This window comes from Oncorhynchus tshawytscha, linkage group LG10 (genome assembly GCF_018296145.1).
Source record: "Oncorhynchus tshawytscha isolate Ot180627B linkage group LG10, Otsh_v2.0, whole genome shotgun sequence".
NCBI classification, from domain to species: domain Eukaryota; kingdom Metazoa; phylum Chordata; class Actinopteri; order Salmoniformes; family Salmonidae; genus Oncorhynchus; species Oncorhynchus tshawytscha.
The window spans coordinates 61,330,279-61,357,892 of record NC_056438.1 but is presented as its reverse complement, the minus strand read 5'-3'; the positions used below and the strand labels follow the sequence as shown (position 1 = coordinate 61,357,892).

General features: G+C 45.2%; 1 protein-coding gene across 2 annotated transcripts; it reads right to left on the bottom strand.

Moving 5' to 3' along the window:
- On the bottom strand, positions 1-27,614 carry dspa (desmoplakin a). 2 transcript variants are annotated; one of them, XM_024435798.1, is made up of 24 exons: positions 27,576-27,614; positions 26,013-26,097; positions 25,328-25,449; positions 24,969-25,110; positions 23,210-23,335; positions 23,050-23,109; positions 22,761-22,928; positions 22,343-22,447; positions 22,068-22,163; positions 21,760-21,885; positions 21,276-21,428; positions 20,943-21,097; positions 20,618-20,744; positions 20,121-20,307; positions 19,592-19,842; positions 19,106-19,287; positions 18,747-18,885; positions 18,305-18,498; positions 17,649-17,811; positions 17,420-17,503; positions 17,138-17,245; positions 16,634-16,732; positions 14,610-16,436; positions 1-4,090 (listed from the first exon to the last, which is right to left on the bottom strand). In XM_024435798.1, the coding sequence occupies exons 3-24, from the start codon at positions 25,417-25,419 to the stop codon at positions 869-871; spliced, it is 7,806 nt and encodes a 2,601-aa protein (XP_024291566.1). In that variant the 5' UTR covers positions 25,420-25,449; positions 26,013-26,097; positions 27,576-27,614; the 3' UTR covers positions 1-868. The 2 variants fall into 2 exon arrangements, with proteins under 2 accessions (XP_024291566.1, XP_024291567.1); XM_024435799.1 differs by having other exon boundaries at positions 15,939-16,436.

The following is a 27,614-nucleotide window of genomic DNA, read 5'->3' as shown; positions in this document are numbered from 1 at the left end:
TGACTGTTGGGAATTATAAACTTTTATTTTTCAATCCTTTGGAATACAACATTATTTCATTCATAATGGTTTATTACTTGTTTTATAATTCAGCACATTGTGTTGCAAAATATATGCCATTATCAAGTAGAGTGGGGGTTAGTTTTTGGTCAAAAAGACTAAAATCACCAGCCATTCAGCTAAAAATGTGTTTAATTTACAAAATATTTTCACAAGTATTCTCACAAATAATGTTTTTAAAAAGTGATTGTGTATCAATGTTATTTTCAAATATAATCTATTTTGGGGCTTAGTTGTGGTCAATTTGCAGTGTACAAATGATTCTTACTATTTTCCAAGGCAAGGCCATTCGCGCAGACAAAAATGGTCCTGTGGCTTAATCTAGTTGCCTACCCCTGTTGTAGAGCAAAGGGATGCTGTGAGCGAAGGATCTTTGAAACAGTAATTGATTCCCTCCCATTCAAATCAAACAACAACCATGTGTCTACATAAAAACAAAGCTAAGTACAATTTAAAAGCAGTTTTTTTTTGTTGGTAAAATGTTATATATTTCAACACCTTCAACACCACATTCCTTTTTACCCAAGTTTAAACAAATCTAAACATTGACATAGATCCAGAATGAATCCTAACAAAACATTCTAACATATTTCTCAATATACCCAGCCTTTATGCCCCCAACCAGATTTAGTTGACAGCACAAAACACCAACTAAACACAATTAATGAAAAATATACCACATCACAAATGCTAACCCCACCTAACCCACTTTCCATAACCATAACAAATGTGCCACATCACATAGGCAGTCTACTCCAATCAACTCCACACCCTCTTTTCTCTGTAAGTGTGTTTAATAATAGAACTGTCAGTTGGAGCTAAAGGTGTTGGAGGAAGAAGTTGTGAAGGAGCTGTAACTGGAGGAGTAATCCACACTGCCCCTGCGAGAGCCACTCCTAGACCCTGTACGAGAGCCAGTCCTGGAGCCCGAACGGGAGCCTGGGTTGGACACGTTGTAGGGGCTACTAATGCCCTTGGTGGATATGGAGGAGGCCTGGAGCATCTTCATGCCTTTGCCTTCCTCCACCATGCAGCTATCCATGGCCTCCTTGTAGGAGATCTTCAGCTTGGTTTTGGGGCAGGTCAGGTTCTTGGCGTGGCTCCGTGTGTCCTGGAGCTTCTGGGCTCCACGACCGTCCAGCCAGCCTCGTCGGATTGCCTCCTCGATAGAGGTCTGCTGGCCCGTACCGGGCTCCAGCAGACCTCCTGTCAGGTATTGGAACTCCAGGAATCTCTGTCCGGCCTCATAAGGCAGCCATTTCTCCTTCATGGCCTCGGCCGCAGACATCTTCCTCTTGGTCTTCATGTCCTCAAAGCCCATAAAGGCCTTCTGGGCTGGCTTCAGCTTGGTGGCCATGTCATTGTCAATGATGCTTTGGTGAACAGCATCTTGTAGGTTGAGCCTCTGACCATTTGTGGGGTTGATGATGCCTCCAGTACATGCCTGGGCCTCCAGCAACCTCTGAGCTGTAATCGCGTCCACTAAGCCTCTCCGTAAAGCCTCCGGAATGGTGATCTTTTCCATCGTCTCAGTGTCAAAGATGGCCGCAACAGGGCTCCCTTCGTCAAACTCCTCTGGCGGGGAGAAGATGATGGAGATGTTATTGAAGCGCTTGCGGACGGTGGGGGAAGAGGGGCGGGCCTGGGGGGGGCTGCTGCAGGTGGCCACATCCTCCATGTTTCTGGCGGTCATTGTCAACTCGCTGAGGTTGCTATTGCTGGTGATGAGGTCAGCGAACTGAGGGAGAGTCAGGGTTCCTGATCGGTACTGCTCCAGAGATGTTTGGTCAATGATGCCACGGTCCAGGGAGTCCTGGATGTCATACTGGGTGCCTGTCTTCCTGTCCACCACCACCAGACGGGCTGAACCATCAGAAGCTGTGATGGTAATCTCCTCCCATTCACACTCCTGCTCTGAAAGACTTAGAAAGGTGTCATAGTCAATGAGCTCTTTATGGTAGGCTTCCCTCACGGTCATCTCTATTCCAGTGTCAGGGTCCACGATCACTACCCTCCTCTTACGGAGGATGGTATTCTGGCTGCTCTGCTGAACCGTCTGCTGGGGCTTGGTCTTGTCTCTCAGGGGTAGGAGAACCAGGCCAGTCTTGGGGTCTGTGATGCACCTCTCCTTCAGCTGCAGGTAGGTCAGGTTCTCTTGGGTGTTGGGGTCAAAGAAGCCCTTTGTGTCATCTCCTTCATAGGACAGGATCTCATTCATCTCCTCGTCGAAGTAGCCCCTCTTGTAGGCGATGTCTACATCGATACGGTGGCTCTCCTTAGGGTCGATGATGCCACCGCTGGCTATCTGAGCCTCAAGCAGCCTGATCCCATGGCCCTTCTCAATCAGATCCTTCTCGATGGCTTGGAAGAGGGAGATGGTCTTGCCAGTGTGTGGGTCTTTGTATCCAGTGACAGCCCTCTCTGCAGACATCAGCTTGTCCTTGAACTCTTTGCCCACAAGGCCTCTCTTCCAGGCCTCATCCACAGTCAGGCAGACATTGTTGACAGGGTCGATCATGAAGCCAGAGGCAGCCTGGGCTTCCAGAAGCTCCAGGGTGGTTCCTTGTCTGAGCAGACCATCCTTCATGGCCTGGTAGAAGGTCATTGCCCTGTTGTTGGCTTCATCATAGATCCCTGCTATACAGTTAGAACCATGCAGGTAGTTCTTGAGCTTGTCTTCGATGTCCTTGCTGCTGAGCTTGCCCTGGTTCAGCTTTTGTACATCTGTCTCAGACAGCAAGTTGGAGTTGATCAGCTCTGTGACGGACACCTCTCCCCTGAGGCCCTGCACGGTCATGGGCTTTTCCGGGGCTGAGAGGAGCAGCATGCCAGAGGCGGGCTCAATCCTACACTTCAACATTAGGTCACTGTAGCTGATCTTCTTCTCAGTGACTGGATCCAGATAGCAGGCTGGCTTCTTGTTCAGAGCCCTGTAGAGGTCTTCATCAATCAGATTGCGGTCAAGGGCAAGGTCTTTGGGGAGGAACACACTCAGAACTGGGTCTAGGATTCCTCCAACAGACTCCTGGGCCTGTAGCAACCGGAGGGCTGTCTCCTTGTCCAGACGTTTCAGCTTCAGAGCCTGTCCAATGGACAGCAGCTTGCCGGTGTATGGATCTTTGAAGCCTGCACTGGCTGCTTCAGCTGTCATGAGGGCGTCTCTATCGTCTGTGTCCACCACTCCTCTGGAGGAGGCAACATCAACAGACATCTTCTCGTTAAACTTGGGGTCCATGATGTGGCCGGTGGCAGCTTGGGCCTCCAGTAGCATTAGGGCACTCTCTTTGCTCAGAAGGTTCTTGGTCTTGGCTTCAGTGATGGACATCCTGCCCTGGGGTCCTCTGACCATGCCTGCAATGACGCCTGTTCCCTTGAGGCTAAGCTGGATGTCGACGGCCACATCCTCCACGGTCCTCTTTCCCTTCAGCAGCTGCTCCAAGGTGGCCTTGCTGATAATGCCACAGTCACACAACTGGTGGGCGGTGACCTTACGGCGGACCCCATCGAAAACCAGTTTAGACGGGTCCACGGTGACCACCTTCTCATCTGTCTGGGTCTGGATGCTCATGGAGTCAGGTCTCTGCTGACGCCTCCGCAACTCCTTCTCCAGGGTGTCTCTCTTCAGGGCCAGGTCTGACACCTCCCTCTCTGAGCTCTGCAGTCTGCCCTTATACCTCTCCTCCACGGTCCTCAGCTCCACTATCATACGCTCCAACTCGCTCTTCAGGGAGAGTCTCTCCCTCTCCATCTTGCCCTTGTCCGAGTCGCTCTGCCTCATCTGGGTCTCCTTCAGTTCGTACTGGCTCTTCCAGTAGGTGAAGTCCTTTTGCATCTTATCTCGTTCTTCTTGGAGACGCTGTTTGTTGCGCAGCTCAGTCTCCAGGGAAACCTTGATGCGATTCAGTTCCTCTTTATAGTGACCCTGGTGGGACTTGTCCTGTTCCAGCTGCTTCAACTTGATCAGAAGGGCGTCCCTATCAGACAGGATTTCAGTGTAGTGGGTCTGAGACTTCTGCACAATCATGGAGGTCTGGATGGGAAACAGAGAACAAGACATATTGGTGACCAGTGTAATTTCAACAAAAAAGATGGGCATGCCATTGGTAGTCAATCCATCAGTCCCTGATAAAAGAATAAGCACACAACACAGGATATCTAAGGAAATATACTGAGTGTACAACACATTCCTAATATTGAGTTGCACCCCCTTTTGCCCTGAGAACAGCCTCAATTAGTCGGGGCATGGACTACAAGGTGTCGAAAGCTTTCCAAAGGTGATGCTGTCTCATGTTGACTCCCACGCTTCCCACAGTTGTGTCAAGTTGCATGGATGTCCTTTGGGAGGTGGAACATTCTTGATGCACACGGGAAATTGTTGAGAGTGAAAAACCCAGCAGCATTGCAGTTCTTGACACACTCAAACTGATACGCCTGGCACCTACTAGCATACCCCGTTCAAAGGCACTGAATGGCACACATATACAATCCATGTCTCAATTGTCTCAAGGCTTAAATATCCTTCATTAACATGTCTCCTCCCCTTGATCTACACTGATTGAAGTGGATTTAACAAGTGACACCAATTAGGGATCATTGCTTTCACCTGGATTCACCCGGTCAATTTATGTAATTGAAAGAGCAGGTGTGTATATAAATGTGTGAATTTCTAGCTAACATTTACAAATGTGGGAATAATGATTAATACATTGTGAGCATAGTGTTTGTAAATGCCTTATACATAGTTTAAAAATGCCCCATAAATGGTTAGCCAAAACCTTAGTGGATCAGAATCAGAATCATAGAAAACAATGAATCATCACATTCAGTGGGGTCCAAAATTAGTCGATCCTTTGATAAAGATGAGCAAAAAAGACTATAAAACAAATAATACCAATACTGAGCCATAGTGTGCAAAATATTTTTTGGGGAAATGCTATATTTATGAGATAAAGAGATTTGTATTTACACAAAAAAATGGTTCCCCTGTTTCCAATACTCCAGCACCCTCCCCTTGTGAAGTTAACAACCCTGAGACTTTTTCTAAAATATTTTATGAGATTGAAGAATACATTGGGAGGCATCTTAGACCATTCATCCATACAGAATATTTCCAGATCCTTAATATCCTTCGTCTCTGCTTATGGACTGCCCTTTTCAAATCAAACCTCAGGTTTTCAATGGGATCATGTCCGGAAACTTAGATTTTCTGTTCAATTAACCATTTCTTTACATTAGGGATGAGATATTTTCTGCATATGCATTGTTCTTTCAAAGGTCAAACGCACCGCTGGTGTGCATGGCCAAAGATCCCTATTTTCATGCCATATGACCATTGCTCCATGTGTAACAACTCTGTGTTGTTGTATGTGTCGAACTGCTTTGCTTTATCTTGGCCAGGTCGCAATTGTAAATGAGAAGTTGTTCTCAACTTGCCTACCTGGTTAAATAAAGGTGAAATAAAAATAAAATAAGAAATAGCGCCGGTTCAAATCCAAGTGCAAATGGCGTTTAGCAAACTCCAGGTGGTGCTTGGGTCAGATAACATGAAAATAGCACTTGTTAAGGTCAACGGCATTTTAGCAAAAAACATGGTTGCCTCTGCAAGGAGGCTGAAACTAGACCACAAGTGAATCTTCCAGCAAGACAATAACCCCAAGCACACATCAAAATCCATAAACAAATTGTTAATTGACAACAAAATCAACAAATATATCAAGGATCTGAAGGTATTCTGTATGGAGGAATGGTCTAAGATCCATCCCAATGTGTTCTCCAATGCTCAGTGGGGCTATCCTCGCAAGGGTAGGGAGCTGGATTATTGAAAACATGTGATCCAATCATTTTTACCCCTATCTTTTGAGCATTTTTTATAACTTCTTAATAAACAAAATATATTTCTATGAGCAATTGTATTAGTATAAAATATATACACTACCGTTCAGAAGATTCTACGGTGTATCTACAGTGTAGATATTGTTAATGTTGTAAATGACTATTGTAGCTGGAAATGGCATATTTTTTATGGAATATCTACATAGGTGTACAGAGGCCCATTATCAGCAACCATCACTCCTGTGTTCCAATAGCACGTTGTGTTAGCTAAACCAAGTTTATAATTTTAAAAGGCTAATTGATCATTAGAAAACACCTTGGCAATTATGTTAGCACAGCTGAAAACAGTCATACTGATTAAAGAAGCAATAAAACTGTCCTTCTTTAGACTAGTTCAGTATCTGGAGCATTAACTGTAGACTAGTTCAGTATCTGGAACTGGTGATGTGGAGGTAAACCCAGGCCCTGCATGTCCCCAGGCACCCTCATTTGTTGACTTCTGTGATCGAAAAAGCATTGGTTTCATGCATGTCAACATCAGAAGCCTCCTCCCTAAGTTTGTTTTACTCACTGCTTTAGCACACTCTGCCAACCCTGATGTCCTTGCCGTGTCTAAATCCTGGTTTAGGAAGGCCACCAAAAATTCTGAGATTTCCATACCCAACTATAACATTTTCCGTCAAGATAGAACTGCCAAAGGGGGCGGAGTTGCAGTCTACTGCAGAGATATCCTGCAAAGTAATGTCATACTTTCCAGGTCCATACCCAAACAGTTCGAACTACTAATTTTAAAAATGACTCTCTCCAGAAATAAGTCTCTTACTGTTGCAGCCTGCTACCGACCCCCCTCAGCTCCCAGCTGTGCCCTGGACACCATTTGTGAATTGATCGCCCCCCATCTAGCTTCAGAGTTTGTTCTGTTAGGTGACCTAAACTGGGATATGCTTAACACCCCGGCAGTCCTACAATCTGAGCTAGATGCCCTCAATCTCACACAAATCATCAAGGAACCCACCAGGTACAACCCTAAATCTGTAAGCAAGGGCACCCTCATAGACGTTATCCTGACCAACTGGCCCTCCAAATATACCTCCGCTGTCTTCAATCAGGATCTCAGCGATCACTGCCTCATTGCCTGTATCCGCTACAGGTCTGCAGTCAAACGACCACCCCTCATCACTGTCAAACGCTCCCTAAAACACTTCTGTGAGCAGGCCTTTCTAATCGACCTGGCCCAGGTATCCTGGAAGGATATTGACCTCATCCCGTCAATTGAGGATGCCTGGTCATTCTTTAAAAGTAACTTCCTCACCATCTTAGATAAGCATGCTCCGTTCAAAAAAATGCAGAACTAAGAACAGATATAGCCCTTGGTTCACTCCAGACCTGACTGCCCATGACCAGCACAAAAACATCCTGTGGCGGACTGTAATAGCATTGAATAGTCCCCGCGATATGCAACTCTTCAGGGAAGTCAGGAACCAATACACACAGTCAGTCAGGAAAGCAAAGGCCAGCTTTTTCAAGCAGAAATTTGCATCCTGTAGCTCTAACTCCAAAAAGTTCTGGAACACTGTAAAGTCCATGGAGAAAAAGAGCACCTCCTCCCAGCTGCCCACTGCACTGAGGCTAGGTAACACGGTCACCACTGATAAATCCATGTTAATCTGTCACGTTCTGACATTTATTTCCTTTGTTTTTGTATTTAGTTAGTATGGTCAGGGCGTGAGTTCGGTGGGCAGTCTATGTTTGATTTTCTATGATTTGGGGATTTCTATGTTTCGGCCTAGTATGGTTCTCAATCAGAGGCAGGTGTCATTAGTTGTCTCTGATTGAGAATCATACTTAGGTAGCCTGGGTTGCACTGTTTGTTGGTGGGTGATTGTCTATGTTAGTGGCTTGTGTCAGCACAGGTGTCATTTGTAGCTTCACGGTCGTATTTGGTTTATTGTTTTTTTGTTACTCTTTTGTATAGTGTTCAGTGTTCTCTTTATTAAAATTCACTATGAACACATACCACGCCGCATATTGGTCCTCTGATCCTTCTCGCCTCTCCTCTTCAGATGAAGAGGAGGAAGACCGTGACATAATCGAAAACTTCAACAAGCATTTCTCACCAGTACACCAGTATCTCTACCTGTACATGACCATCTGATCATTTATCACTCCAGTGTTAATCTGCTAAATTGGAATTATTTGCCTACCTCCTCATGCCTTTTGCACACAATATATATAGACTCTTTTCTTTTTTTTCTACTGTGTTATTGACTTGTTTATTGTTTACTCCATGTGTAACTTTGTGTTGTTGTCTGTTCACACTGCTATGCTTTATCTTGGCCAGGTCGCAGTTGTAAATGAGAACTTGTTCTCAACTTGCCTACCTGGTTAAATAAAGGTAAAATAAACATTTGTGGGTTCGATTACAGGCAAAATGGCCAGAAACAAAGACCTTTCTTCTGAAACTCGTTAGTCTATTCTTGTTCTGAGAAAAGAAGGCCAGAAATCGCCATGAAATGGAAGATTTCGTACAACGCTGTGTACTACTCCCTTCACATTACAGCACAAACTGTCTCTAACCAGAATAGAAAGAGAAGTTTTATTTTATTTAACCTTATTTAACAAGGTTGAGTTGAGAACAAGTTCTCATTTACAACTGCGCCCTGGCCAAAGTGGGAGTGGGAGTGCGAGGCCCTGGTGCACAACTGAGCAAGAGGACAATTATATTAGAGTGTCTCACAAGTCCTCAGCTGGCAGCTTCATTAAATAGTACCTGCAAAACACAAGTCTCAACATCAACAGTGAAGAGGCGACTCCAAGATACTGACCTTCTAGGCAGAGTTGCAAAGAAAAAAACATATCTCAGACTGGCCAATAAAAATAAAAGATTAAGATGGGCAGAAAAACATAGACACTGGACAGGGGGAGATTGGAGAAAAAGTGCTACGGACAGACAAATCTATGTTTGAGGATTTCGGATCACAAAGAAGAACATTCGTGAGACTGAAAAAAATGAAAAGATGCTGGAGGAGTGCTTTATGCCATCTGTCAAGCATAGTGGAGGCAATGTGATTGTCTGGGGGTGCTTTGGTGGTGGTAAAGTGGGAGATGTGTACAGGGTAAAAGGTATCTTGAGGAAGGAAGGCTATCACTCCATTTTGCAACGCCATGCCATACACTGTGGACGGCACTTAATTGGAGCCAATTTCAGCCTACAACATGACATTGGCCCAAAGCACACCTCCAAACTATGCAAGAACTATATAGGGAAGAAGCAGTCAGCGGGTATTCTGTCTATAATGGAGTGGAAAGCACAGTCACCGGATCTCAACCCCATTGAGCTGTTGTGGGAACAGCTTGACTGTATGATACATAAGAAGTGCTCATCAAGCCAATCCAACTTGTGAGAGGTGCCACACCCTGATCTGTTTCACATGTCCTTGTGATTGTCTCCACCCCACTCCAGGTGTCGCCCATCTTCCCCATTACCCCCTGTGTATTTATACCTATGTTCTCTGTTTGTCTGTTGCCAGTTCGTCTTTTTTGTCAAGTCAACCAGTGTTTTTGTTCTCAGCTCCTGCTTTTCCCAGTCTCTCCTTTTTTCTCGCCCTCCTAGTTTTGACCCTTGCCTGTCCTGACTCTGAGCCCGCCTGCCTGACCACTCTGCCTGCCCCTGAGCCTGCCTGCCGACCTGTACCCTTGCTCCAGCTCTGGATTGTTGACCTCAAGCTACATCCCTGCGCTTTCTTCTCCCACCGCCTCAACGCCACGGAAAATAACTACAATTTGGGGAATTGTGAGCTTCTCGCGGAGAAGATTGTGTTGGAGGAATGGAGGCACTGGCTGGAGAGGGTGGAACACCCATTCATCGTGTGGACCGACCATAAGAACCTGGAGTATCTCCGCACCCACCGCCAAGCACCTCAACTCCAGGCAAGCCAGATGGGCCCTGCTGTTCACATGGTTCAACTTCTCCTTCTCGTACCAGCCTGGATCCCAGAATGTCTTGCGGTCCTGGAGTGGGCCCGTTGTGCCAGGCTTGCCTGCCACCCAGGCTCCCGTCAGACCCTGGCCTTCGTGCCACAGTGCTTTTGGTGGCCTACAATGGTTCCAGATGTCTGCGTATTTGTCTCCGCCTGCACGGTCTGTGCTCAGAATAAGACTCCTCGGCAAGCTCCCACTGGTCTTCTGAAGCCACTGTCTGTCCCTCACTGACACTGGTCCCACATATCCCAGGATTTCGTCACAGGTCTCCACCCGTCTAAGGGCAACACTGCAATCCTGACTGTGGTTGACCGGTTTTCCAAGGCCGCTTACTTCATTCCTCTCCCCAAACTACCTTTGTCCAAGGAGATGGCCCAGCTCATGGTGCAGCACGTCTTCCAGATCCATGGACTACCTGTGGACACGGTCTCTGACTGGGGGCCTCAGTTCTCGTCCCGGTTCTGGAAGGTGTTCTGCGCCTTCATTGGGTCGTCGGCCAGCCTGTCCTCTGGGTTCCACCCCTCCTCCATTGGCCAGTAGGAGCGAGCCAACCAGGATCTTGAGACTACTCTGTGCTGCCTGGTCTCCGCCAACTCCACCTCCTGGAGCCAGCAGCTGGTGTGGGTTGAGTATGCCCGCAACACTATCTAACCTCCAAACGAGCTTCAATGCCATACAACACTCCTTCCGTGGCCTCCAACTGCTCTTAAACGCTAGTAAAACCAAATGCATGCTTTTCAACCGTTCGCTGCCTGCACCCGCACGCTTGACCAGCATAACCACCCTGGACGGTTCCGACCTTGAATATGTGGACATCTATAAGTACCTAGGTGTCTGGCTAGACTGTAAACTCTCCTTCCAGACTCATATCAAACATCTCCAATCGAAAATCAAATCTAGAGTCGGCTTTCTATTCCGCAACAAAGCCTCCTTCACTCACGCCGCCAAACTTGCCCCAGTAAAACTGACTATCCTACCGATCCACGACTTCGGCGATGTCATCTACAAAATTGCTTCCAACACTCTACTCAGCAAACTGGATGCAGTTTATCACAGTGCCATCCGTTTTGTCACTAAAGCACCTTATACCACCCACCACTGCGACCTGTATGCTCTAGTCGGCTGGCCCTTGCTACATATTCGTCGCCAGACCCACTGGCTCCAGGTCATCTACAAGTCCATGCTAGGTAAAGCTCCGCCTTATCTCAGTTCACTGGTCACGATGGCAACACCCATCCGTAGCACGTGCTCCAGCAGGTGTATCTCACTGATCATCCCTAAAGCCAACACCTCATTTGGCCGCCTTTCGTTCCAGTTTTCTGCTGCCTGTGACTGGAACGAATTGCAAAAATCGCTGAAGTTGGAGACTTTTATCTCCCTCACCAACTTCAAACATCTGCTATCTGAGCAGCTAACCGATCGCTGCAGCTGTACATAGTCTATCAATAAATACAGTGCCTTGCGAAAGTATTCGGCCCCCTTGAACTTTGCGACCTTTTGTCACATTTCAGGCTTCAAACATAAAGATATAAAACTGTATTTTTTTGTGAAGAATCAACAACAAGAGGGACACAATCATGAAGTGGAACGACATTTATTGGATATTTCAAACTTTTTTAACAAATCAAAAACTGAAAAATTGGGCGTGCAAAATTATTCAGCCCCTTTACTTTCAGTGCAGCAAACTCTCTCCAGAAGTTCAGTGAGGATCTCTGAATGATCCAATGTTGACCTAAATGACTAATGATGATAAATACAATCCACCTGTGTGTAATCAAGTCTCCGTATAAATGCACCTGCACTGTGATAGTCTCAGAGGTCCGTTAAAAGCGCAGAGAGCATCATGAAGAACAAGGAACAGACCAGGCAGGTCCGAGATACTGTTGTGAAGAAGTTTAAAGCCGGATTTGGATACAAAAAGATTTCCCAAGCTTTAAACATCCCAAGGAGCACTGTGCAAGCGATAATATTGAAATGGAAGGAGTATCAGACCACTGCAAATCTACCAAGACCTGGCCGTCCCTCTAAACTTTCAGTTCATACAAGGAGAAGACTGATCAGAGATGCAGCCAAGAGGCCCATGATCACTCTGGATGAACTGCAGAGATCTACAGCTGAGGTGGGAGACTCTGTCCATAGGACAACGATCAGTCATATATTGCACAAATCTGGCCTTTATGGAAGAGTGGCAAGAAGAAAGCCATTTCTTAAAGATATCCATAAAAAGTGTCGTTTAAAGTTTGCCACAAGCCACCTGGGAGACACACCAAACATGTGGAAGAAGGTGCTCTGGTCAGATGAAACCAAAATTGAACTTTTTGGCAACAATGCAAAACGTTATATTTGGCGTAAAAGCAACACAGCTCATCACCCTAAACACACCATCCCCACTGTCAAACATGGTGGTGGCAGCATCATGGTTTGGGCCTGCTTTTCTTCAGCAGGGACAGGGAAGATGGTTAAAATTGATGGGAAGATGGATGGAGCCAAATACAGGACCATTCTGGAAGAAAACCTGATGGAGTCTGCAAAAGACCTGAGACTGGGATGGAGATTTGTCTTCCAACAAGACAATGATCCAAAACATAAAGCAAAATCTACAATGGAATGGTTCAAAAATAAACATATCCAGGTGTTAGAATGGCCAAGTCAAAGTCCAGACCTGAATCCAATCGAGAATCTGTGGAAAGAACTGAAAACTGCTGTTCACAAATGCTCTCCATCCAACCTCACTGAGCTTGAGCTGTTTTGCAAGGAGGAATGGGAAAAAATTTCAGTCTCTCGATGTGCAAAACTGATAGAGACATACCCCAAGCGACTTACAGCTGTAATCGCAGCAAAAGGTGGCGCTACAAAGTATCAACTTAAGGGGGCTGAATAATTTTGCACGCCCAATTTTTCAGTTTTTTATTTGTTAAAAAAGTTTGAAATATCCAATAAATGTCGTTCCACTTCATGATTGTGTCCCACTTGTTGTTGATTCTTCACAAAAATACAGTTTTATATCTTTATGTTTGAAGCCTGAAATGTGGCAAAAGGTCGCAAAGTTCAAGGGGGCCGAATACTTTAGCAAGGCACTGTACCTCATCCCCATACTGTTTTTATTTATCTTTTGCACACCAATATCTCTACCTGTACATGACCATCTGATCATTTATCACTCCAGTGTTAATCTGCAAAATTGTAATTATTCACCTACCTCCTCATGCCTTTTGCACACAATGTATATAGACTCCCTTTTTTTCTACTGTGTTATTGAGTTGTTTATTGTTTACTCCATGTGTAACTCTGTGTTGTCTGTTCACATTGCTATGCTTTATCTTGGCCAGGTCGCAGTTGCAAATGAGAACTTGTTCTCAACTAGCCTACCTGGTTAAATGAAGGTGAAAGAAATAAACAATTAAAAAAACACCATTCCCTGCTCTGCCACGGCAGCCGTCCTCAAGACCACCTTCAGGTATCGATGACAGGCGGATTGCCATTCAACCACGAGTCGCCGGTATTGTCTCAGGCAGAAGGTATGGCTATCCACCCGGGATCTGCCCCTCCGGGTGGAATCCCGCAAATTCTCCCCCCGGTTTATCTGCCAATTTCCCATTTCCAAAATTATTAGCCCCTCTGCTGTTCGTCTTCTGTTTCCCCGTACCCTTCGTATACATCCCACCTTTCATGTGTCCAGAGTCAAACCTATGTCTCACAGCCCTGAAGGTTTGACCTCTGGGCAGGGAGTTCCAGTACCTGGTTGACTGGGAGTGTTATGGCCCGGAGGAGAGGTGCTGGTCCCCCACCAGGGTCCTCATTGTGGATTTTCAACGCCGACACCCTGGTCAACCAGGTATGCGCCTAGGGAAGGATGCCAGATGTTGCCCCTAGACGGGGGTGTACTGTCACACCCTGACCTGTTTCACCTGTTGTTGTGATTGTCTCCACCCCCCTCCAGGTGTCACCCATCTTCCCCATTATCCCCTGTGTATTTATACATGTGTTCACTGTTTATCTGTTGCTAGCTCCTGCTTTTCCCAGTCTGTCCTTTTTCTCGCCCTCCTGGTTTTAAACCTTGCCTGTCCTGACCACTCTGCCAGACCCTGACTGCCGACCTTTGCCTTTGCCCCACCTCTGGATTGTTGACCTCTGCCTACCCTGACCCTGTCTGCCGTCCGGTACTGACCCCTGCCTGCCTTGACCTGTCTATTGCCTGCCCCTGTTGGACTATTAAACCATTGTCAATTCGACGTGTCTGCATCTGGGTCTTACCTTGATTCCTGATAGGAGGTGCTTCAGGAAGCATGGGGTGAAATCTCTTCAGATTACCTCAACAAATTGACAACTAGAATGCCAAAAGTCTGCAAGGCTGCAAATTACTTGACGAAAGCAAAGTTTGAAGAACACAATTATTATTTCAATTAATAATCATTATGTATTACCATGTCAACGTCTTGACTATATTTCCTATTCATTTTGCAACTCATTTCATATATGTTTTCATTGAAAACAAGGACATTTCTAAGTGACCCCAAACTTTTGAACGGTAGTGTATATCTTTTTTTGACCATTCACTATAGCTCAGTATTTGTATGATTTTTAAAAATATTTTTTTCATTCATCTTTATTAAGGGATCCAATAATTTTGGACCCCACTGTAAATTATTTGAATTTAATCCTCCCAGTGCCACTCATTCATTCATGCAGATTTGTTTGAATTATTTGGAATTTGCCCCTCAGAACAATCAAAATACCTCTATGGATTGCTTTTGGACTTTGTCCAAATCCGACTTTAGCTTTTCCCTCTCCTTGGTCAGGTCCTTGATGAGGGCTTGGAGTTCCAGTGTCATCTTGCTGCTGCTCTGCAGCTGGACATGCAGGGATGAGATCTGGGCTTGGCTCTCTCCATCCACACTATCTCTGTTAAGTTTTAGTTGCTCTTTCTCCTGCTTCACTCCTCTCAGTTCCTCCTCCAGCCTCAGCCTCTCCTTGGTCAGATTCTGAGTAAGGCTCTGAAGTTTCTCGATCTCTGTGGTGGCATCATTGAGCAGCCGGCTCTTCTCCTCTATGGTTTTGTAGAGGCTCTCGTTGCGGAGATTGACTTCACGGACCTTCCCCTGCTCTTGGAAGAGCTGCTGTTGGAGAGCCTTTAACTCTGCAGATGCCAGTGCCAGGTGCTCCGTGGTGGCCTTGTGCTCCCGCAGGCTCTTGTCCAGAGCCTCCTGGAGAGCCCTGAGCTCCTGTTCATACTTCCTCCCTGAGGTGGACACCTCTTCCTGCCTGGCCCTGAAGGTGTTGAGGGTGGTGGTGTGTTCTCTGCAGCTCTGGGTCATCTTCTCCAGCTCAGACTCAATCCTCTTCCTGCGGGTGAACTCATCCTGGGTTGTTCTCTTTTGCTTCTCCATGTCCGCTTCCAGACCGTCCACCATAGCCTGCAGGTCCCGGATGCGGCTCTGCAGCCTGGTGGCAGTTGTCTCAGCCTTGGTCCTCTCGTTTGTCTGCTTTTCCAGCTCCACTCGGACCAGGTGGATATCCTGCTCTGAGATCTTGAGCTTGTTTATGACCTCCCGAGAGGTGGCATTACTGGTCTGCAGCTCAGTGTAGGACTGCCTGAGCTTGGTGAGCTCAATCTCCAGGGCACTTCTCTTCTTGCCCTCCTCCTCCAGGTTGTGTGTCAGAAGAATGATCTGCCTGCTCTTCTCCTTGCTGCTCCTGGTGGCCTCGGCCAGCGCCTCCTTCTGCCTCAGCTCCTCCTCTCCTCTCTGGGTGGCCACAGTCTGGAGCTGTATTTCCAGCTCTCTCCTCCTCCTCGACTCCTCCGTCCCTGTAGACCTCTGCTGATGGGCCTCATCTTCTGCCTTCCTCCTCATCGCCTCAGTCTGAGTCACAGACAGTCTCAACCTCCTCAACTCCTCTTCAAGATCCCTTTTATCTGATTCTAGTCCCTCACACTGTAGTTTGAGCTCGGCCGTGTCCTCCTGTTTCTGCTGAGAAGCCTTGAGGATGGTGGTCTTGGTGACGTGGATCTCCGACTCAAAGGTTTGCTTAAGGTTGCTCATCTCCTGGTTGCACTGGGTTCTTACCTTAGAGATTTCCTGCTCCGCCCCACGCCTCCTCGTGGCCTCCTCTTCCAGCTGCATCCTCAGCCTCTCCAGCTCGCGCTCCTTGTCCTTCACTGCCTTCTCCAAGTCGATCTTGGACCAGTTGAGCTCATCCAGCTCCTTCTGGCGCCGGCGCATGGCCGCCTCGTACTCTTCCTGCTGGCTTGTATAGCGCTCCTCAGCCAGCCTCTTCTTCCTCTTCTCCTCGTCCAGCTGGTAGGTGAGACGGGCCAACTTGTCGTTGAGCTCAGTCAGCTGGCTGCTGGTGTTGTCCAGGCTCTCCCTGGCCACGCTGACCTGCACAGCTGTGGTCCTCTTCACCTCCTCCATGGAGATGAGTTGTTCTTTAGACTGTGAGAGCTCCAGCTTGTACCGGGACAGGGCGTCCTCTAAGGAACGGTTCTTCTGGCTGTGGCCCCCGATGTCCTCCTTTAGACGACGAAGCTCCTCCTCCAGCATCTCAATCTTGGTGTTCCTAATCTGAGGAGGGAAAAAGTGTCGCAATGAGATAGTAGTTCACCAGAAAAACAGATTTAGGATCAGATTACCCTAATCCAATCGTAACCAGGGAAAGTCATATCACTAGAAATGTATAATGTACAGTCTTATTAGGAGGGAACACATATATTACATATCGCAAACCCATTATTCTTATGATTGTGCCTTCACACCCTTACCTTCAGTTCCTCCATGTTCTTGAGCATCTCCCCCAGGAACTTGTAATAGTCACTGGAGCGGGTCAGGAGCTCAATGTAGCGAGACTGGAGGTCAGCACCCTAGTGGAGTTAGTTATAGAGTTTATAAATAAACAAGCAGCCACAAAAAACAGCCACTACAACAGAGTTCATTGGAAACCTTATTTGCCAACATGTAGGATACTTTTTTGAATAGAGACAAATAGAAAATCAATCCAAAAAACAAGGATTACCACATTTGGATTAACATAATGGTAATGAATGGCCTTATGCTACCTCAGGCGTCATGATCCCATTTACCCACATTAGCAGGGTAAAGACCAGTCACTGTATTGATAAAACATCTAGGATCTGCCCCCCTGTCCATATAACCGCATTCATTATGCTCTAAAAAGATAAACTGATCCTACTCGGAGACGCTTTATGAATACAGCCCTGATGTATTTTTAACACTGTCTACTGCTGTTGGACAGGCTGCTCCATTACCTCCTGTCTGACCACAGTGGCAGGGGACTGGAGCATGGTTCTCTTGATAGGGATGTTCAACAGGGTCTCCAGTCCTGCACTGTAGGAGGCCAGCTGCAGCTCATAGTCCTGAAATGAAGTAGCACCACGTATGAACACAGGCACTTAGCATTTGTATTGTACATGCTACAGTATGGAAGGGTTTTAGGTGCTGATGTGGTATTCTAACTGGTAAGATACTTTCAGTGACAACCACATTGAAGGTGTCGAGAGAATGACAGGCTGTGAAAGAATGGCATTCACCTTAATGGAGGCAGCGCAGGTGTCCGCATCCTTCTGTACATCCTCCACCTTCTCCTTCTTCCCTTTGATCTCACTGTGCAGCACCTGTCCATCAAACATACTGGGCTTGTCACGAGTGCATTAGAAACTATCAATCATACCTGAAACAACCAGTCAGTGTCTGTACGGTACAGAATTGCACAACAACAATAACAATATATATTTTGGGGATGGCTGTGCAGTGGCCTACCTTCTGTTGGTCGAGGTGCTCCATGACAGCCTGGATGTTGCTAAACTTGGCTGTCTGCAGGGTGTCCTGGCGCTGTCTAGCGTTGTCTATCCACTGGTCAACCACTCCGCTGCTCTGCTGGAAATGTCTCAGCTGTTTCTCCTGCTTCTCCAGGTCCCACACTCTGATGAGAGAGGATGTAATTATGCCCCCAGCTTCTGGAATAGCCTGACAGAAGACCTGAGGAGGGCCGAAACTATGGACATATTTAAGAGATCTTAAAACACACCTTTTAAGATTTTATTTTCCTTACGGTGCTTTTTAGTCAGTCAATTTGTATTGTTATTGTTTTGTTTTTATCCTCTTAAGTGTGCTGTGTAGTAAATATAAAGGATTTTATTTTCATCGTTTTTTAGTTGTATTTTCCTGTGAAGCACATTGCATTGCATTCCATGTCTGAAATGTGCTGTATAAATAAAGCTTGATTTACTGGAGAAAATGAGGGAGAAGAGGAACAGTTAGTCCCATGGTCAATAGTTGCTGAATACTAGCAAGAAGGATCCACTACATGGGCATAGAGGTGACATCAGAACTGAATACGTATCATGGCCTGGGTATTGAAGAGTTTGTGAGAGTGTATGTGAGAAGTGGATGTTTAGAGATCTAAGGGTCCTCGCCTGCTGTCGATCTGGGTCTGGATGCGTCTCCAGCGGTCAGACATCTGGGTCACCAGCTCAGAGTACTTGGACAGGTCCACATCACACTTGTGTAAGGAAGCTGAGATCTGACTGTTCACGTGGACTGCATTGGCCAGGTCACTCTCCATGGCCGTCAGAAGGTCTCTCTTATGTTCCAGGTCAGACTTCATTTGCTGTAGTCGAAAGAAAACAGGCAATGCTCAAGACACACTATTGGACACTGATACGAATCTTGCTGAAACATACTCCCTCTCACAGTTCTACAACACTAATGCACAATTAGAATATTGAATTGCAAAAGCAGTATATACATATATTTTTGGGCAATATTACACAGCTCACAATCCGAATTGATTGACAGATAGATGAACTAACTGACAGATATGAATTGACAGCAGTGGTGATTGATGGTGTGTCTGACCTTGAGTGTAGCTCTGTAGCGCTCCAACTCGTTGAGATCCAGGGAGGTGGTCTCCTTCTCAGTCAGACGGGCCTCGTGGACCTTGATGACATCCTCAGCCTGGATGAGGCTCTGGAGCAAGTTCTGCAGATATGACAGTCTACCCAGGGAACACATACACACAGAGACCACGTTACAAAACCACTTCAATAAACAAGACCTTTCAACAGTGAAACAACAAACAACACCACAACAAACTACAACCATTTCACACAGGTGAAACATACCCTCAATAAACATTTGCTAAACAGTTAGTTTTCTCATCTACTTCATAACATAGGAAGAAGACTAGGAGGTAGGAGCTCCTGTGAGAGCCGTACCTCTGGAGGTAGGCAGAGGACAGCCCCTGCAGATCTCCCAGTTTCTGGTTGAGGAGATCCAGCTCTTTCCTGAGGAACTTGGCCTGCTCCGAGTCTGCTGCCGTCCCCTCCAGCTGCTTCACCACCCTCTCCCTCAGTCTCAGGTACTCATCACGCACACCGTCCAGGTCATTGTGTATGCCCTGAGATTCAGGAACAAGGGATAGTCCATCATGTAGAATAGTTTGCATTTAAGATGATTGACATTATTCAATGAGAAAGACACTGTGGCCATCTATTGGCTATCTTTGAACACTTTAAATGAATCCAACATTCAAAAACACAATTGGATAGGATTGACCACACAGGTTCCCTTACATTGCGTTCACCTGTCCAGTCATGCTATCTCATAAATTACATCAAAGACAGGAGGAAGAAATGCGAAGGTGTATGTTTCTCACAGGCCCATTTCATCTATTGAATGAATGATGAGATGCAGTTGCATACCTCCAGCTTCAGGAGGTGCTGTGAGCACTCCTGCACACTGTTCTCCCCCAGGGAAACATGGAGGTGGTGGCTGAGGCCTGATTCAGCCAGCTCCAGCCTGCGTCTGAGGGCTTGGAGGTCACTGAGCAGGGTCAGGCTCATGTTAGAGCCCTGGGTGGAGATGCTGGTCTCCTTCAATGAGGTATGGGTGATCTTGGTAGTGTTAGCTTTGATGGGCGGCTCAGGCTGGACCACCACCACGTTGGATTGATCTGTGAAATGAAATGGAACCAATTTGAATTTAGTGGACTGGCATCGAATTGAGTAGCCATACATATTCCTATTATAACTGACATCCAACATAATCTAATTGATTTCTTGGCAAACATCTGTAGCAATTGGGTCACAGTATCCACTGGTTATTATTAAATTCATTCCATTAACCTTCCCGACTAATTCAGTTGAACTGATGCAGTTTGTAATGTAGACAGAGAAGGCGTTAAGCCATCTAAGAAGCTCCACTGGGTAGACTAGGCACCCTTGGACTCACTGTATGTAGGCAGCCCTATGACCAGTGTGTCGTAGTGGCTCTGGGCTCCTGAATACTGGCTCTCCATCTTCTTCTTCTCATCCTCTCCAAACATCTCAGAGCCGTGGCTGTTGCGGAGGAACTCCTGGTAGTGAGTCTCCAGACTCTTAATGATGTTACGGTACTCCTCAGGACGCATCTGGGACAGCTAGGAGAGAGAGTGATGGAGAGGAAGGAAGAGTGAGATTTACAACTACTGTGGGCTAAGAGGGCTCATTAAACATTTACTTACTTCTTGTTGTGGATGAAAAATAATGAGATGTTAGAGTTAAATAATGTCTAAATAAGACCAACACTTGAGATGTCTAATACACAAACACAACGTTTAATATCTCCAAATGGTTGTGTTGTATTGCCACCTAAAACCTTTGTTCCTTGTTCATATTGTGAGAGTAGCACTATTGATTGGTATGACAGATTGTCAGCAGTGTAAGTCATAGTCTTGTTTAAGGCCTTACCATGGTGAGGGTGAGGGAGTTGATATGGTTGATGTCTTTGACACAGTACTGCCAGGAGATGAGGCTCTTGATGTTGATGTAGAGCTGATTCCAGATGCCCATGATAGCCTCATAGTACTGTTCATTCCTGCAATACACAACATAGGATCAGTTACTAATCTGTTTGTGTCATAACAGTGTAAAGTCAGTTGACATATTCTGACACCAGCATTCATTAAATTATTTGTAAGTACTGTAATGTCATTTTTATGGCACTGTTATTTAGTCCATTTAAATGGCAAAAATGTCATAGTGCCAAGCAGTGTGGTTGCCGAGGGGGTCTTACTTGTTGGCCAGGCCGATGCTTAGGGGGTTGGGAGGGGGGATGAGGAGACACACAGATGGGATCAGCATGTCCAGACCTCCAGGACCCGTCACCTGCCACTTACTGCGCTGGGAGTTGTCCTTCAGGATACCCTCGTCCCCCTTTAAGATCCCTTTCTGTAGGACACACAGAACACATGCAAAACAGTGTAAACTCACTACTGTTGCGGATCTTCTCTATGTAAATGTTGTATGTGTGTGTTAGGGGTGGTAGTATTGTAAGAATTTGTATAAGGGACATCAGTTCATGGGTTAACACTTTAAAATGTGTGTGTACGTATGTGTGGGTGCTGACCTGGTCCTGTTTGAAGTCACACAGGGCCTGTACTATAACAGCTGTGCTGCTCTTCTCTTCAGGGTTACGTGGTCTCAGCCTCACGATGCTCTTGGACTTATTCACCAGGTGCTTCACCGGCCTCTTATTTTCCATAACCCTCTCCTTCTCTCTCTGCATGGGGAAACAAACACACGGGTCATGTAACGGTCACAGAAACAGGACGTGTCCTATACCTTTCCCTGAAGAATATGGTACCACTATTTTAAATAACTTTAAGCATCCTATATAGTTGTTATATACCCTATGACATTTGCATTATCTTGTTCACATTTCCATTTCTAAATCATGCCATGCAAACAGGTGAGAGATCGAGTTATCCTCAATAATGAGTAGCAAGGAGGTCAAAGAGGGATATCTGCAAAAATGCTTGCTACTCATATCAAATATTTGTTGAAAAGATCCCATATGGAAACATTCTCAGGTGTCATTCAGTGTTAGGTACCTCGAGGTTCTTCAGGAGCTCAGTGAGGTTCTCCAGAGGTGTTCCTTTATCACAGGTAAACTTCTTACGGATGATCTCATGGTCCTTTTGCAGCTTGCTGTAGGTCTCATTGGCCTCCTTGAAGAACTGCAGTAGAGAGGGAAGGTTAATAGAACATGGGATACAGATACTGTGATCTGTGTGTGTGTGTGTGTGTGTGTGTGTGTGTGTGTGTGTGTGTGTGTGTGTGTGTGTGTGTGTGTGTGTGTGCATGCGTGCGTCTATGCACACTTTAGTGTTTATGCAAGTATGTCTACGTGTGTATTCACCTGGCTGTAGGCAGCGTTCTCCTTCAGGTGGACATGAATACACTTGGTGATCTGGAGCAGCCAGCTCCACTGGGTTTGCAGAGTGTCCATATAGGCCTGGGGAACAAACAACCCTATTAGTTAGTAGCAACTTCATTAATATTGTAGAACAAAATCATGTTACCACTTCACTGCTTAAAGGGGAGCTAAGCATACAATTATACAAATCCAGTAACTTTCCCAAAATGTTCCAAATGTTACTGGAATTCTGAAAATCTAGCTAAAGTGACTCTCACCTCTATCTTGTCTGAAGCTGGGTGATTGTTCTTCAGGAGACCATCCACTTTCTGCTTCAGTTTGTTCAGCTCCTTCTCTTTCTCCTCCAGGGCACTCATCAGTTTCTGGGAGAGAAAGATAGACTGTCTGTGAGTAAACCTACAAAAGGACTACTAAAGTATAGTTATACGTCCCAGATGGCCCCTATTCTTTATACAGTGCACTAAAAGGCGTGCACTAAATAGGGTATAGGGTGCCATTTGGGTCGCACCCTAGGAGGCATATCTCCTCATGGTTACCAGACCTTGATATTCTGCAACTTCATGTTCATTCGTAAATAGCAGAGTGAAAACAAGACTTTGGAAGTGCGATAACACGAGACTACAGTAGTAAGTGCACTGAATAGATACATTTCATGTCAGTATTGTAAGGCCTTACGGAGTAGCTCTCTTGTTTCTTGGGGATGTAGACGTCGATGTTCTTGTCTCCCCAGTTGAACACCAGCTCCTCCTCCTCTCTCTCGTTGACCCACATGATGGCCCTGGAGATCTCCTCGATGATGTTCTGCAGCTCTCTCAGCTGGCCCGTACGAGCAAATGACATTTTCTGACAGAGGAGAAGATGAACAAAGATGAGCCCAATGAGGCAAGTGAATACAACTATGAAGAAAGGAATGATCAAATAACTTTATTTGGTTAAATAGTTTGTTGTTAATACGGACTCATACCTGCAGACTGTCCCATTCTTGCTGCAGGGAATGGAGGCCTCCCTTGTCATCCTTTTGGGCCTGAGTTAAGACACACAGACGATTATTAGGAACAGAGGTTTTTCATGGCTATATTACCTGACCATGGAGCACCTGTTATAGTCAACTCTATCGTACGCACCAGTTCATCCCTGGCGTGATCCACCTCATGGCTCCTCTGTATAGAGCTGTGTAACTTGTTCTGGCTGAGGATCTGCTGCTCGATGGTGGCCGCGTCGTCACCCCACGGAGACGTCTCGATCAGACGCTGCAGACAGACAGACAGATATACAGGCGATAGAGCTCTATTTTCTCGAACAACACTGAGTCAAAGTAAAATCATGGCACCAACATTATGAGGTTTTGCCTGTGTTTTTTATTTAATTTTTTAACCTTTATTTAACTAGGCAAGTCAGTTAAGAACAAATTCTTATTTTCAATGACGACCTAGGAACGGTGGGTTAACTGCCTGTTCAGGGGCAGAACGACAGATTTGTACCTTGTCAGCTCAGGGATTTGAGCTTGCAACCTTGCGGTTGCTAGTCCAACGCTCTAACCACTAGGCTACCCTGCCGCCGTGTTAACTCAATATTATACACAATAATAGCATTAGTATTACTGAATAACAACCTCTCTGCTTCAGGATTCATTCAAATAAGTAAAATTTAGTGTCATGTAGTTAGCAATTCTATTGAGTATTTTCTGGTGAACACCAGTTCATACCAGCTGTCGGACAAAGTGATAAAGTGCTAGCGAAACCAATTATCTGTTTGTGTGGAAGGCTGAACAAATGTGTCCTTCCTAAGTCTATTCTCTAGATGGCAGTAAATAACCGTTAACTGATCAGTGTGTCTGTCATCAGCAGGAAACTATTCCAACTATTCCCCCTGTAGAGTTCACTCCAATCCACTCAGCTTTGATAAGAAAAAGGGTTGAGTTCTGCTCAGTAGAAACTGGCTGGGGGTGGGTGGGTGGCCAACCACCTCCACCCTGGCCAACCACCTCCACCCCAGCCACCTCCACCCCATGACTTTTTAAATTGTGGACAGCCTGAGGGAGATATGGTGGAGGGAGATATGTGTGGGGAGAGAGGCTATGTAACAACTCATATACAGTAGGGTCACTAGAGAGGCAGGGAGGGAGAGGGAAGGACGGAGGGAGAGAGAGGTGGGGGATGGGGGGAGAGATTCAGGAGACGTTACACTCTTGCCAATACCTTTATTGACTCAACGTGATAGAGAAGGAGACAAAGTTCTGTACACAACATGCAGTGACAAAGCCAGAAAGACACAGAGGGAGTTGAAAAAATCTGAGCAATGAGGAACAAAGGAAGAGCTTAGGTGAGATAATGATTAGGGAAGGGGTGAGAGAGATGAAGGGATAGGGAGAGAGGGAGAGGCAGGGAGTGGTGTGTGAGTGAGTGAATTTGTTGGAAGCAAGGCGTGTAGGGTGTGTTCTCGTATGCATGTAAGTGATCAGTCATGTCCCATATTGGAATGAGTCAGTGGTGTGTGTCAGATTTTACACTCCTCTCCTTCTTTTCCCATGTTCCTGTCTCTCTTGATAAGTCTCTGTTCCTGTCTTCCTCGCTCTCATCTCTCTGTCCCTCTCTCTCTCTTTCTGAGCGTCCATGTTTTGGCATTGTGGTGGTTTTGTGTTTCAGCAGGTCAGATTCTGCGATAAGATGGGTGTCATGCTTCAACCTCCCTTCACACACACACACACACACAAACACTCTCTCACACACAATGTCCTACTGCTCTATACCGGTTTAGAGCTTGGAGATGAGGATGGTATATTGTCTAGGCGGTGAGTTCCAGAACAATGAAGCCATCTGTTACACCCTATACAATCAACCTTTATGGGGAATCACTAAATAAATTATGCAGGTTTTATAATACCTTCTGTTGGCCTATCCAGGACATGGCATCAGCGTAGGACCTCCCTCTCTCCTCCCAGCCAATGCTTCCTCTGTTCTGCCTCTGGGTTGTCCCACTGATGGAGGAGATGATCCCACTCTGCATGCTCTGGAGCTGCTGTACGCTGTAGGGAGGGAGAGACAGGAAGTGTCAGACATGAAAGATAAGAGGAGATTTGTCCCATCTGTTTTTAAGCACAAATGTAAACGCAAACAAACATGCAAATGCATTTATCAAATACACACAAACACACACTCTCTCTTTCTCTCACATGTACACAAACACAGATGCACTCTTTCCGTCCCTCTCTAACTCTCTCTCACACAGACAGCTGTCCTTGCCTCCTGATGATGATGTCGTTGGGTTGTCTCATTTGCTGCAGCTCTATGGCAAATTCATTCAGTTGGTCTATAGTCTCAGAGGACATAGTCATCAGCTTGTCCACCTCCACCGCTGGGCCACGCTGGGGGAGGACAATCATATGGTCAGTACAATAATACACACATACACAACCCAGTACTGTCAACATACCCACACTATCCAAAAGACTGCCCAGTAAGCTCACAGCCGGAAAATAATCCTGCAGCAACAAGAAATGTGAATAATTATGTGAATTATAATGAATTGACATTTTTGTAGGGGCTGAGTGATCAAATGAAGATGGCAGACCTGTAAAAAATGTCCCATTCATGGACAAAAAAGGCAAAAAGAGCTCTTTTCTATTGAGTAATTCTAGATGAGTGAGATATTATCAGCACAGCTGAAGACCACAGCTGCTACCAATGCTGCATCAACACAGATAAACTTGTTTCTGTTTACATAGAAACATCCCAGACATCAATGAAAAAAATATGGCTTCATATTTGTAAGTGAAAAGATATGTCATTATGCTAAAGCTAAAACTATTTAAATTCTGCTCTTCCACAACCAAACATGGTCTTGTGTCAGTGTCTGTGTAAATGCAGTCATGCATGCTTAAGTGTGATTTCATCCATAACTATGCTTTGACCTATGCGGAGTACTTACTGCCTGGAGAATCTGCTGTACTCTCTGCAGGTACTCCTGACACTGGCCTTGCAGGTAGAAAGCTTTCTTTTGGATGCTCTGCACACTTAACATGACAAAACAAGGAACACACCATCAAAGTTTGTTATATTGCATTATATTGTAAAACACAGCATCCATTATAATAACTTTCGTAATCTGCATTATACTAATATGAACAATATTAACAAGGTAGTTGACATCATTCGATGACATAATTTCTTGAGCAATAGCTGGGTGAGGATCGAGTTAAGGTGTGTGTGTGGTGTGTTGAACATTTCGAACACGTTTCAGCTCTTGAACACAGCCCAATGGATCTTAATATATTGGCTCTGACCCAGAATATGTGTTGAGTAATGTCTGTGATTGTATTCTGGATAATGTAACCCAGGCTATTGAAACTCTATAGAATAAGGGAATTGACCACTATTGTGTGACTGTAGTTTTATCATCTAAACTTAATGTGAAACAGCACTTTATAAGGGTATAATGCTATGGATATATCATACTTTTGATTTCTCAAATCAAAGGCCATTGATTTCAATGTATTAAATGTGTAATTAAATGTAATCATAATTAATAAATATTTTAAATAAACAGTGGATTTTTGGGGTATTTAATGATCTAATGATATAATATATGCAGATAAAATAGACTGTTATTATGTATTTGACAAAACAAAGTTTCATTCATTTTCATTGTATATATGTATAATGAATGGTCTATTCAACACTTATCTAAAACAGTCCAGGTTGATATTTACACTAGAGTCTGGCACTATAAGGTTCTATCTGAAAAAATATGATTCTCAGATAATTGGCTTTATAGTTCCAAACCCTATTGTTTGAATGGTGTCAGTCATTTTTTTTTTAAATCTTGTATATTTTTGAAGTTAACATCATGAAATGGGGGTATTTATACATTTTGACAAAAATTCAGATAAAATGTTATATTCTAAAACTCTCGTGTAGGCCTATTGGTCCAATGACATTTTTGCCACAGTAACGGAATTATGCTGAGACTGAGTTCAAAGTATACCAAACCATACAACTCTATGCACAAGGACTACTGTGTGTACCAAACCATACAACTCTATGCACAAGGACTACTGTGTATACCAAACCAAAACCATTGAATTCAATGTTTAACTAACCATAACCAACCACCATGAATAAGGACTACTTTTAACAATTTACACTGAACATTTTACAAAAACACATTTACACGAAGAACTGTGCAGACACAAAGTTTGGTAAGAGAATTACGGTAATGTGTCCCTCAGTTGTATTCTGTTACCAAACTTTGTGTCTGCACAGTTCTTTCTGTAAATGTGTTTTTGTAAAATGTTCAGTGAACATAGTTAAAAGTAGTCCTTATTCATGGTGGTTGGTTATGGTTAGTTAAACTTTGAATTCAATGGTTTTTGTTTGGTATACATTTTAAGTGAAAATCTGCAAATCTGGGCATCATTTTGTTACCATTGAATTTCCCCTGTGCTTTATTTAGGCTAACTGTAATTATACATGTAAGGTACACATTACATACCTTGCTCCCACTCCACCTCCGTAGCCCCCTCCACCTCCC